Source organism: Choloepus didactylus, chromosome 3, assembly GCF_015220235.1.
Source record: "Choloepus didactylus isolate mChoDid1 chromosome 3, mChoDid1.pri, whole genome shotgun sequence".
In the NCBI taxonomy this organism is placed as follows: Eukaryota; Metazoa; Chordata; class Mammalia; order Pilosa; family Megalonychidae; genus Choloepus; species Choloepus didactylus.
Window position 1 is genome coordinate 215,117,609 of NC_051309.1, and position 13,442 is coordinate 215,131,050.

The 13,442-nt window shown below is 44.9% G+C and overlaps 1 protein-coding gene across 1 annotated transcript in view; it reads left to right on the forward strand.

The window, feature by feature from the left end:
• The first annotated feature begins 2,993 nt into the window (after positions 1-2,993).
• Positions 2,994-13,442, forward strand: part of LOC119530643 — a 46,856-nt gene continuing 36,407 nt past the window's right edge. Inside the window, exon 1 of the mRNA XM_037831533.1 lies at positions 2,994-3,239. Within this exon, the coding sequence (XP_037687461.1) occupies positions 2,994-3,239 (246 nt within the window). The remainder of the gene's footprint in view (positions 3,240-13,442) is intronic.

Below are 13,442 nucleotides of genomic sequence, written 5' to 3' on the forward strand. Positions count from 1 at the left end.
TCCAAATAAATTTTATAACTACCTTTTCCAAGTCTACAAATTAGGTTGCTGGAATGTTGATTGGAATGGTGTTGGATCTCTAGATCGGTTTGGGTAGAATTTACATCTTAATGGCTGGGGATACACTTCCCCAGGCCCTAGTGCTCCAATTTATTTCGTGAGCTCAAGAGAGCCTGGGTCCAAAACCACTGTGGCTGCAGAGCCTAGAGGGGGTGGTGCGGGTTGGCGCCCGGAGGTGGGGAGCCGGGGTGGAGAGGGCGGGCGAGGGCTAGAGGGGGGCTGGGGCGGTGGAGCCACACCGGACGCTCATCCTGCCTCAAGAAACCGGGCGGCAGCTCCTCTGCTGCCGGGGCCTTTCACGAGTCTGCAGGCACACCCGCGCCCCGGGGGCGGGACTGGCGGCGGAGGCTCCGCCAACTCTCCCGCAGGGTTACTCCCAGCAGCTGCAGGTGCAGCGACTCCGCTGAGGCTGCCTCTGCTGGAGGCTCGGAAACCTCACCCGGATTCAGGATCCCCACGTCTCCTCGCAGAGCCACGCCCTCTGCCCGGCCAAGATCGCTGCCAGTTGCCCGCTCCGAGGACATCTAGGAGGCCACCAGAGGATGCCTGCGCAGAGGGTGCCCCCAAGCCTCCGACACGGTGGCCTCCGTTTAGGGCCCAGCCCGATGTCCCCCGTGTGTGCGGACAGGATCACAGGCGCAGCACTTCGCGGAAACCTCGGGGGGACCGGCTCTTTCGCGCCCCAAGTGGTCACCATCCGGGCACGATGGCTCCCCAAGGGGAAGGTGCAGGTCTCATGCCAGCACGGCCAGTGGCAGGTGCAGCACCGGTAGCAGGTGGCGCGGAGCACCGCGGAGAAGGCGGGACAGGCTGGGCGGGGGGGAGAAGCAATGGATCGTCTCTAGCGAGGAGACGCGCCTGTGTCTCGGGCTGCCAAGCCCTCCGCCGGCTTGCTCGTCACCCTTGCCTGCCCTGGCGCGCTCAGTGCCCTGCAGTGTGTGGGCGGGATCCTGGCGGGGATCGGGGACCCGCGCGGGCTTCAGGGGAGGGGCTGGACGGGAGGGTGGCTGCTTGATGCCAGAGTTGCCGGGATGGCACCGCGCCCTGGCGATTCCGCTCAGCGGGATGTGCAAACATGTTCCGGTCAGGGGCAGGCACCAGGGTGGGAACGGTGTTGTGCCGGGCGGTACAACCCAGCCGCTGGCCCTCTGAGGCTGCCCTGCGGGAGGCAGAACTTCCTCTTGAGGCCCCTGGCGCAGCCCCGCCCCCTCCGCGGCTCTCCCAGCCTGAAGGGGCCGGCTCGCGTCTGCCTTCGGAAGCTAAGCGGGGTCGGGCCCGGTTCACACCGGGATGGGAGACCGCCCGGGAATACCGGGTGCCGGCAGCTTTTGCTGTGCACCTCGCGTCCCCTTGCCTCCTTCCGTTCATGTTTCGGTCGCGCATCCGACCAGGGCTCCATCACCGAACGCCAGGCGCCCCCCTACCGCAGAACCCCGCCCTCAACTTTACCTCCGCTGCCCCAACTCCTACACCCGCGCCAGAGGCAGGAAGACGGCTGCGTTCCTGCTCTCCATGTCCATCGGTCCCCGAAGAAACCCCGGCGTGGCAGGGGTCGGGGACTGTGCGACCCCTGGGACAAGGGCAAAACTCGTACCCAGTACACTCCTTCTCCGCCTTGGGCCCCGAGTCATTTGCAACTGCCTTCAAACCGTGCCCTCCAAGGCTGCTCCCATCCTCGCCTGCAGAGGCCGTCGGCGCCATCCACGTTCACTTCCCGGAAAATATTGCACTAAAATCCAATCAAAGAGAAGTGAAAAATGGAAGTCCATGTTTCATGGTTTCACAAAAGTAAATAGAATTTAGTACTTAGACTTGCTTTTCCCAGCCTCGTGCCTCTACATTTTATTGAAATTCTCTGTTGCACTGTGTTTGAAATGGCCAGTATTTAGCTTGGTTATTTACGGAAGAGTTCATTGTTATTCAGACCACTGTCTGGTAAGACTGTGTTCACTCAAGTGGGTCTGCTTGCTTAGATTTTGGTAACAAATAAAAGTTCATAATAAACATAAGTAAATTAACCAAACTCTTGCTGCGTCGTGTAATAGGATGGAAATAGAAGACAAATTCTCCTCTGGCTTCTAAATGTGCAGCTATGTGGTCTTTTCCTGAGTATGTCATCTGCCCAGTCGACCAGTTTTTCCAAATTTGTGTAATAACGTATCCTTTCCTGAAAATAATGAATGCATGCAATGAAAATATTCTCTTCTCCAAAAATGCAAGGACTAAAAACATAAATCGACAACTTCGGTGAATCTGCTTGGTAGGGTAGTGCCTTCCCCAAAAGCCTCCAGCCCTGTCACCAGCTCCCCTCTTGCCAGGGCCTCTCCCAGCTACAGCGCTCTTTCCTTGCGCACCGGCAGGACACCGGATCAGAGACCGCCCTCGGAAGCCTTGGGCCGGCCCCATATCTGTCCGCATCCCTAGACTTCATTGCTTTGGACTGGGAGAGACCCTACTGGGTGAACGTCTACCATGGGCGCTGATCTCCTGTCTGCGAGAGCGTTGTGGGCTGAATCAGTGCTTCCCACGCGCCTGCTAGGCGACTAGGTGGACTTGGACTGATCCAGGGGATCAGGGAGACAGTAGAGCCCGAGGTTGGCAGAGGGGTGGCTCCCCTGCCGCGGTGATCGGTAAGGCGCACTCTAAGGGCACTCCCCACCAAACCCGGAAGTGACAGCCCAGTTGAGGGAGCTACAAGCGCCTGTGACTCTAGGGGCCTGGACCATTTCGCCAAGCTTGGAAATGCCCGGGAAACACTTCCCCTGGCCCTGGTGCTCCCATTGATTTCGCGAGTGCAAGAGAGCCTAGGTCCAAAACCTAAGTGGCTGCAGAGCCTAGAGGGGGTGGTGCGGGTTGGCGCCCGGAGGTGGGGAGCCGGTGCGGGGAGGGCGGGCGAGGGCTAGAGCGGGGCTGGGGTGGTGGAGCCTCACGGGATGCTCAGCCTACTCAAGAAAGGTTTGGAGGCTCCTAAGCTGCCGGGGCCTTTCACGAGTCTGCAGGCACACCCGCGCCCCGGGGGCGGGGTTGGCGGCGGAAGCTCTGCCCACTCTCCCCCAGCCTTCCTGCCAGCAGCTGCTGGGCCCGGGCCTCTGCTGAGGCAGTCTCTACTCCCCGCTGGGAAATCCCACCCGGATTTAGGATCCCCGCGTCTCCTCACAGAACCCGCGCCCTCTGCCCGGGTTGAGCTGCACACCAAGGAACAGATAGAGAACAAAACCAATGAACAAGAAAACCGTGGGTAAAAGAGGGAAAACAAACTCCACAATAAACTAATCAAGAAAATCAGAAAATAAGCAATGACTGCCCTTACAGTAATAATATTAAATGATAATGGATTAAGCTTCTCAATAAAAAGACATAGACTGGCAGAATGGATTAAAAAACAAGACCCATTTATTAAGTCTACAAGAAATTCACTTCAGACACCAGGAGAAACTTTAATTCTTAACTCTTCCCTTGCTCAGGACAGTGCTGAAGAGGAGCAAAAAAAGCATAAAAAATCCTTTTCATGGCCAGACCCCAGCTCCCCAGGTTTGGAAGCCAGAGCCCGATTTGCTAACCATGTCTATGTTCTGCCTTTTCTTGGAGCCCAGCCCTTTTCCAGGATTCTGAAGACCTCTGACTCCAAAAGTCTCTGGTGGTGGTGGTGGTGGTCGTGGTGGTGCTGGTGGTGCTGGTGTCCGCCCCACCTCGTCTGTGACAGACAGATTCCTCCTGGCTCCGTTGATGCCCACTCCTGTTTTATCTGGGCTTGGAACTTTTATTCAGTCATCTGGATTTGTTAATTCTGCAATTGGGGCTGGGTTGAGCCCTCCTCCTTGCTCCCAGCACAAATTTCTTTCTCCCTTTAGGGAACTAGCTCCATGACAGTTTGCCGTATTGGGGGTGGGGGTTCCAGTGCCATGGCCAGTGAAACTGAACAGTTTTTGCTGCAATCTCAGCCATTCCACCCATTCCACTCATTCCACATTGTTGTATAATGTATAACCTGTCACTGAAGTCCCTGAAGTGGCTGTTCCATACAGTCCCTGGATATTTGCCAGCTGGCCTAGAGAAGTAACTCGATTCCACAGCTCACTAGGCTGACATTTGCCCCATCTTTTTCTCCCTGATTTTTGAAGGATGACTTTGCCAGATATAGAATTATTGGTTGGCAGTTTTTCTCCTTCAGTATCTTAAGTGTGTAATATCACTGCCTTCTTGCCTCCATGGTTTCTGCAGAGAAATCTGTACATGGTCTTATCAAGCTTCCCTTGTATGTCATGAATCACTTTTCTCTTGCTGCTTTCAGAATTGTCTCTTTGTCTTTGACATTGGACAATGCGATCAGTAAGCATCTTGGACCATGTCTGTTGGGATCCATTCTATTTGGGGTAGGCTGTACTTCTGGCATCTGCAATTTTATGTCTCTTGTAAGAGATGGGAAATTTTCAGTGATTATTTCCTCCATTATTGTTTCTGCCCTTTTCCCCTTCTCTTCCCCTTCTGGGACAGCCATGACACATATAATAATGTGCTTCATGTTGTTATTTAGTTCCCTGAGATGCTGCTCATAAGTTTCCATTCTTTTCCCTATTTGTTCTTTGTGTGTAGGATTTCAGATGCTCTGTCCTCTAGCTCATGAATCCTTTTCTCTGCCTCTTCAAATCTGCTTTTGTACATCTCCATTGTGTTTTTCTTCTATTGTGTCTTTCATTCCCACAAGTTCTGCCAATTGTTTTTTCAAACTTTCAAGTTCTTCCTTATGTTTGCCCAATGTCTTCTTTGTATCCTTCATTTCTTTTGCCATATCTTACCTCAGTTTCTTGATTTGGTTGTTGAGTTGATTTACCATATTTGTTTGAGCATCTTTAATTAGGTGTTTCAACTCCTGTTTCTCATTTGAAGTGTGAGTTTGTTCCTTTGACTGTGCCATATCTTTGTTTTTCCTATGTGAGTCATAATTTTTGTTGTCTAGGCATCAGATTTCCTTGATTATCCAAATCAGAATTTCCCAGACTAGATGGTCCCAGGTCTTAGAAGGAGGGTGTAATTTGTATCATGTATCCCTGAGGATGAAACCCAACAGACTGTCAGGCTTTCCAATGAGGCCTATACTTTGTTATTTTCCTATCCTGCTCAGTATGTTTGCTTCTCAGCCTGCAGCTCCCCACTGTCGTAAAGATGTGCATATCCTTTAATTCTCAGCAGACACAGTTCCTGCCATGGAACAAGGATGAGTCAGAAGCCAAGCTTGAGCTGCTTATGTTTATTCCCCCAGTCCCTTGGGTCTGAATTCTCTGAAGGAGAGCAGTCACTAAAGCTGGGTCCTGCCTCCTCCTCATTCCCGAGGAAAGCTAAGCCCTTTAGGGAATCATCTCCTTCACTTGACTTCTTCTTTTGTCTCTCTGCCTCTTTTAACTCCACCCTTGCCATTATTTCTTTGACTATTCCTTCTGCCCTTTTCTCTCTTTCTTTTTCTTCTGGGACTCCCATAATGGTATGTTTGGTGGTGTCCCTCCGGTCTCTTGGGTTCTGTTCACTCTTTTTTATTCTTTTATTTTTCTGCTCCTCAGCCTGAATCATTTCAGTTGTCTTGTCTTTAAGTTCACTGATTCTTTACTCTGCTAATTCCAATCAGCTGTTGAAACTGTGCATCTAGGGAATTTTTCATTTCAGTTATTGTTTTCTTCAATTTCATTATTTCCTTGGAGAGACTCCCATATTATTCATTCCTTATTTTCCTGATAGCATTTATTTCTTTTTCCATGTTTTCCTTTATATCCTTGACCATATTGAGGATCATTACTTTGAAGTCTGTGCCAAGTAAGTCCAAAGACTGATCCTCTTCATTGATGGTTTCTGGATTTTCATCTTGTGGGATGGGCCATCATTTCCTGTTTCTTTGTTTGCCTTGCAATCTTTTGCGGCACACTGTACCTTTTAATATTTTAAAGTGTTAACTCTTGGATTTATTCCCTGGGCTGTCCCTTAAGTTTGTATCCAGCTGGTGATTTGACAGATATTTTCTTGCATGCCAGACACCAGTCAGATCAAACAAACCAAGGGAAAAAAGCACCTTTAACTCTCTTTCAAAACTGGCTCTGCTTTGTCTGGTTGTCTCCTTCAGAACTTAGCCCTCCTATCAAGCATAACAGCGTGAGGCAAATGGGAAGTGCCTTATTTGAGCCTGCATGGAGCTTTCTGGGCCTGTGCTCACTGCAGGCCGGGTCTTACCCCTTACAGTGCACAGGAATTTAAGGAAACTTTTGGAATAGACCTCCTCCCCCACCTGGGTTTCTAATACAGGTAGGACTTTGCCCTAATCTTTCGCAACTTAACTGGTTCTCATGCTGTCCCAGCTGTCTGCAAGGGGCATTCCTGCTCTATAGGTGAACTCTGGGAGGGCCAGCCCAAGAATTATTCCCTGACTCAGTCTCTCAGACTTCTACCTGATAGATTGGCACTGACATATGTGCACCCCAGGATGCACACGGGCCCCTCTGCTCCCTCAGGAACAGGGCCAGTGACCACAATGGGAGCACAAGGTGATTCCACTGTGTTGTGGAGGGGGTGGGGCTCAGCAAGGGAACCGAGATCTATGGCTTTTGAAGCTGTGTTTTCTCACTTCAGCACTCACCCAGCGAATGCAGCTCTTTTACTGTTTTCTGTACTTTTGCGGAAGGTTACTGTCTTCTAGATTCCTCTGCTGCCTTTCCCCAGGGGCTTTGAACAATGGGTGCCTCAGAGCTGGCTGTCAGTAATCTGAAATAGCTGATCACAGGTAGAGACTTGGGATCAGATACACATCCCTGGAGTTTGGAGGACTAACACTTTATGTCCCGCCTTGGCACCAGTAAGCTGAGTCAGGAGCAGGAGCTCCAGTCCCCACTGCTGCTGGGATGAGGCTGGGGAAGGGGAGTGTAGCTGTTGCACACAGGGTGGGACTCACCACTATTTCTCACAATTTACCAGCCTCTTTGTCCTGCTCCTCCTTGGAGGCTGCACAGTGTTCCACTAGAGCCCAGAGTTTCAAGGTGGTTGTCAGACAGTTCCTGCCACTTCAGTAGTTGTTTCAGTAGCTGGACTGATTCCTGAAGCTCCTACTCTGCCATCTTCCTACAGTCCTCTGTATATGTACTTTTTGAAACCTACTTTTTTCTGTAGGATCATATCTTGTAATATATTGTATCAGCTGTATGCATAATTAAATTTATAATTACTTTTACTGATGTAATGCTTAAATTAGTTATTTAATTGAAGAAATATTTTAAACCAGATTACTTTAAACTCAAAATATTTCTGTTATTATTTAGAGTTTGTTGTGAGACAGCCTTACAAATGGGACAAGCCTTATATCTTTTGAAATAACTAATTATTCCTGGGAAAGATACAAGCAAGTCCTGCCTTATGTTAAATTCCACTTTCTAGTAATTAGAGTTAAGAGAAGCTTTCACTACATTTCTTGTTTTTAACAGAATGAAGGGGTTTGACTTATTAATCTCTTGGGTTCCAACTCTAAAATTTGCTGGTTTATATAATTTCTCATGCATAATAACAAATAGGAAAGATTAAAGGTTTGGCCCTAAAGACCTAGCTGGCATGTTTTGTGATGGTACTATAGCTTTAAAAAAGCATTTGTGGTGAATTAACAAAGCCCCATTCAGCCATCATTTCAGCAGACTGGGAGCCTCCCTACATAGCCCAGCAGCCCAGAACTGCCCTGGGGGGACGGCACGCACCTGTGACATAGCACAGTCATCCCTCAACAGAGGACCCGGGGTGCACAGCCTGGAAGAGGGGCCCACTTGCAAGTCTCAGGAGCCATATGCCAATACCAAGGACTTGTGGGTCAGTGGCAGACACAAACTGTGGCAGGACTGAACTGAAGGATTAGACTATTGCAGCAGCTTTAAAACTCTAGGATCACCAGGGAGATTTGATTGCTAGGGCCACCCCACCTCCCTGACTGCCCAGAAACACGCCCCATATACAGGGCAGGCAACACCAACTATACACGCAAGCTTGGTACACCAATTGGACCCCACAAGACTCACTCCCCCACTCACCAAAAAGGCTAAGCAGGGGAGAACTGGCTTGTGGAGAACAGGTGACTCGTGGACGCCACCTGCTGGTTAGTTAGAGAAAGTGTACTCCACGAAGCTGTAGATCTGATAAATTAGAGATAAGGACTTCAATTGGTCTACAAATCCTAAAAGAACCCTATCAAGTTCAGCAAATGCCACGAGGCCAAAAACAACAGAAAATTATAAAGCACATGAAAAAAACAGATGATATGGATAACCCAAGCCCAAGCACCCAAATCAAAAGATCAGAAGAGACACAGCACCTACAGCAGCTACTCAAAGAACTAAAGATGAACAATGAGACCATAGTACGGGATACAAAGGAAATCAAGAAGACCCTAGAAGAGCATAAAGAAGACATTGCAAGACTAAATAAAAAAAATGGATGATCTTATGGAAATTAAAGAAACTGTTGACCAAATTAAAAAGATTCTGGACACTCATAGTACAAGACTAGAGGAAGTTGAACAATGAATCAGTGACCTGGAAGATGACAGAATGGAAAATGAAAGCATAAAAGAAAGAATGGGGAAAAAAATTGAAAAAATCGAAATGGACCTCAGGGATATGATAGATAATATGAAACGTCCGAATATAAGACTCATTGGTGTCCCAGAAGGGGAAGAAAAAGGTAAAGGTCTAGGAAGAGTATTCAAAGAAATTGTTGGGGAAAACTTCCCAAATCTTCTAAACAACATAAATACACAAATCATAAATGCTCAGCGAACTCCAAATAGAATAAATCCAAATAAACCCAATCCGAGACATATACTGATGACACTGTCAAACACAGAAGAGAAGGAGCAAGTTCTGAAAGCAGCAAGAGAAAAGCAACTCACCACATACAAAGGAAACAGCATAAGACTAAGTAGTGACTACTCAGCAGCCACCATGGAGGCAAGAAGGCAGTGGCACGATATATTTAAAATTCTGAGTGAGAAAAATTTCCAGCCAAGAATACTTTATCCAGCAAAGCTCTCCTTCAAATTTGAGGGAGAGCTTAAATTTTTCACAGACAAATAAATGCTGAGAGAATTTGCTAACAAGAGACCTGCCCTACTGGAGATACTAAAGGGAGCCCTACAGACAGAGAAACAAAGAAAGGACAGAGAGACTTGGAGAAAGGTTCAGTACTAAAGAGATCTGGTATGGGTACAATAAAGGATATTAATAGACAGAGGGGAAAAATATGACAAACATAAACCAAAGGATAAGATGTCTGATTCAAGAAATGCCTTCATGGTTATAACGTTGAATGTAAATGGATTAAACTCCCCAATTAAAGGCTATAGATTTGCATAATGGATCAAAAAAAATGAACCATCAATATGTTGCATACAAGAGACTCATCTTAGACACAGGGACACAAAGAAACTGAAAGTGAAAGGATGGAAAAAAATATTTCATGCAAGCCACAGCCAAAAGAAAGCAGATGTAGCAATATTAATCTCAGATAAAATAGACTTCAAATGCAGGGATGTTTTGAGAGACAAAGAAGGCCACTACATACTAATAAAAGGGGCAATTCAGCAAGAAGAAATAACAATCGTAACTGTCTATGCACCCAATCAAGGTGCCACAAAATACATGAGAGAAACACTGGCAAAACTAAAGGAAGCAATTGATGTTTCCACAATAATTGTGGGAGACTTCAACACATCACTCTCTCCTATAGATAGATCAACCAGACAGAAGACCAATAAGGAAATTGAAAACCTAAACAATCTGATAAATGAATTAGATTTAACAGACATATACAGGACATTACATCCCAAATCACCAGGATACACATACTTTTCTAGTGCTCATGGAACTTTCTCCAGAATAGATCATATGCTGGGACATAAAACAAGCCTCAATAAATTTAAAAAGATTGAAATTATTCAAAGCACATTCTCTGACCACAATGGAATACAATTAGAAGTCAATAACCATCAGAGATTTAGAAAATTCACAAATACCTGGAGGTTAAACAACACACTCCTAAACAATCAGTGGGTTCAAGAAGAAATAGCAAGAGAAATTGCTAAATATATAGAGCCAAATGAAAATGAGAACACAACATACCAAATCCTATGGGATGCAGCAAAAGCAGTGCTAAGGGGGAAATTTATAGCACTAAACGCATATATTAAAAAGGAAGAAAGAGCCAAAATCAAAGAACTAATGAATCAACTGAAGAAGCTAGAAAATGAACAGCAAACCAATCCTAAACCAAGTAGAAGAAAAGAAATAACAAGGATTAAAGCTGAAATAAATGACATAGAGAACAAAAAAACAACAGGGAGGATAAATATCACCAAAAGTTGGTTCTTTGAGAAGATCAACAAGATTGACAAGCCCCTAGCTAGACTGACAAAATCAAAAAGAGAGAAGACCCATATAAACAAAATAATGAATGAAAAAGGTGACATAACTGCAGATCCTGAAGAAATTAAAAAAATTATAAGAGGATACTATGAACAACTGTATGGCAACAAACTGGATAATGTACAGGAAATGGACAATTTCCTGGAAACATATGAACAACCTAGACTGACCAGAGAAGAAATAGAAGACCTCAACCAACCCATCACAAGCAAAGAGATCCAATCAGTCATCAAAAAGCTTCCCACAAATAAATGCCCAGGGCCAGATGGCTTCACAGGGGAATTCTACCAAACTTTCCAGAAAGAACTGACACCAATCTTACTCAAACTCTTTCAAAACATTGAAGAAAATGGAACACTACCTAACTCATTTTATGAAGCTAACATCAATCTAATACCAAAACCAGGCAAAGATGCTACAAAAAAGGAAAACTACCGGCCAATCTCCCTAATGAATATAGATGCAAAAATCCTCAACAAAATACTTGCAAATCGAATCCAAAGACACATTAAAAAAATCATACACCATGACCAAGTGGGGTTCATTCCAGGCATGCAAGGACGGTTCAACATAAGAAAATCAATCAATGTATTACAACCCATTAACAAGTCAAAAGGGAAAAATCAATTGATCATCTCAATAGATGCTGATAAAGCATTTGACAAAATCCAACATCCCTTTTTGATAAAAACACTTCAAAAGGTAGGAATTGAAGGAAACTTCCTCAACATGATAAAGAGCATATATGAAAAACCCACAGCCAGCATAGTACTCAATGGTGAGAGACCGAAAGCCTTCCCTCTAAGATCAGGAACAAGACAAGGATGCCCGCTGTCACCACTGTTATTCAACATTGTGCTGGAAGTCCTAGCCAGGGCAATCCGGCAAGACAAAGAAATAAAAGGCATCCAAATTGGAAAAGAAGAAGTAAAACTGTCATTGTTTGCAGATGATATGATCTATATCTAGAAAACCCTGAGAAATCAACGATACAGCTACTAGAGCTAATAAATTTAGCAAAGTAGCTGGGATACAAGATTAATGCACATAAGTCAGTAATGTTTCTATATGCTAGAAATGAACAAACTGAAGAGACACTCAAGAAAAAGATACCATTTTCAATAGCAACTAAAAAAATCAAGTACCTAGGAATAAACTTAACCAAAGATGTAAAAGACCTATACAAAGAAAACCATGTAACTCTACTAAAAGAAATAGAAGGGGACCTTAAACGATGGAAAAAATATTCCATGTTAATGGTTAGGAAGGCTAAATGTCATTAAGATGTCAATTCTACCCAAACTCATCTACAGATTCAATGCAATCCCAATCAAAATTCCAACAACCTACTTTGCAGACTTGGAAAAGCTAGTTATCAAATTTATTTGGAAAGGGAAGATGCCTCGAATTGCTAAAGACACTCTAAAAAAGAAAAACGAAGTGGGAGGACTTACACTCCCTGACTTTGAAGCTTATTATAAAGCCACAGTTGCCAAAACAGCATGGTACTGGCACAAAGATAGACATATAGATCAATGGAATCGAATTGAGAATTCGGAGATAGACCCTCAGATCTATGGCCGACTGATCTTTGATAAGGCCCCCAAAGTCACTGAACTGAGTCATAATGGTCTTTTCAACAAATGGGGCTGGGAGAGTTGGATATCCATATCCAAAAGAATGAAAGAGGACCCCTATCTCCCCCCCTACACAAAAATTAACTCAAAATGGACCAAAGATCTCAATATAAAAGAAAGTACCATAAAACTCCTAGAAGATAATGTAGGAAAACATCTTCAAGACCTTGTATTAGGCGGCCACTTCCTAGACTTTACACCCAAAGCACAAGCAACAAAAGAGAAAATAGATAAATGGGAACTCCTCAAGCTTAGAAGTTTCTGCACCTCAAAGGAATTTCTCAAAAAGTTGAAGAGGCAGCTAACTCAATGGGAAAAAATTTTTGGAAACCATGTATCTGACAAAAGACTGATATCTTGCATATATAAAGAAATCCTACAACTGAATGACAATAGTACAGACAGCCCAATTATAAAATGGGCAAAAGATATGAAAAGACAGTTCTCTGAAGAGGAAATACAAATGGCCAAGAAACACATGAAAAAATGTTCAGCTTCACTAGCTATTAGAGAGATGCAAATTAAGAGCACAATGAGATACCATCTAACACCGGTTAGAATGGCTGCCATTAAACAAACAGGAAACTACAAATGCTGGAGGGGATGTGGAGAAATTGGAACTCTTATTCATTGTTGGTGGGACTGTATCATGGTTCAGCCACTCTGGAAGTCAGTCTGGCAGTTCCTTAGAAAACTAGATATAGAGTTCCCATTCGATCCAGCGATTGCACTTCTCGGTATATACCCGGAAGATCGGAAAGCAGTGACACGAACAGATATCTGCACGCCAATGTTCATAGCAGCATTATTCACAATTGCCAAGAGATGGAAACAACCCAAACATCCTTCAACAGATGAGTGGATAAATAAAATGTGGTATATACACACGATGGAATACTACGTGGCAGTAAGAAGGAACGATCTCGTGAAACATATGACAACATGGATGAACCTTGAAGACATAATGCTGAGTGAAATAAGCCAGGCACAAAAAGAGAAATATTATATGCTACCACTAATGTGAACTTTGAAAAATGTAAAACAAATGGTTTATAATGTAGAATGTAGGGGAACTAGCAATAGAGAGCAATTAAGGAAGGGGGAACAATAATCCAAGAAGAACAGATAAGCTATTTAACGTTCTGGGGATGCCCAGGAATGACTATGGTCTGTTAATTTCTGATGGATATAGTAGGAACAAGTTCACAGAAATGTTGCTATATTAGGTAACTTTCTTGGGGTAAAGTAGGAACATGTTGGAATTTAAGCAGTTATCTTAGGTTAGTTGTCTTTTTCTTACTCCCTTGTT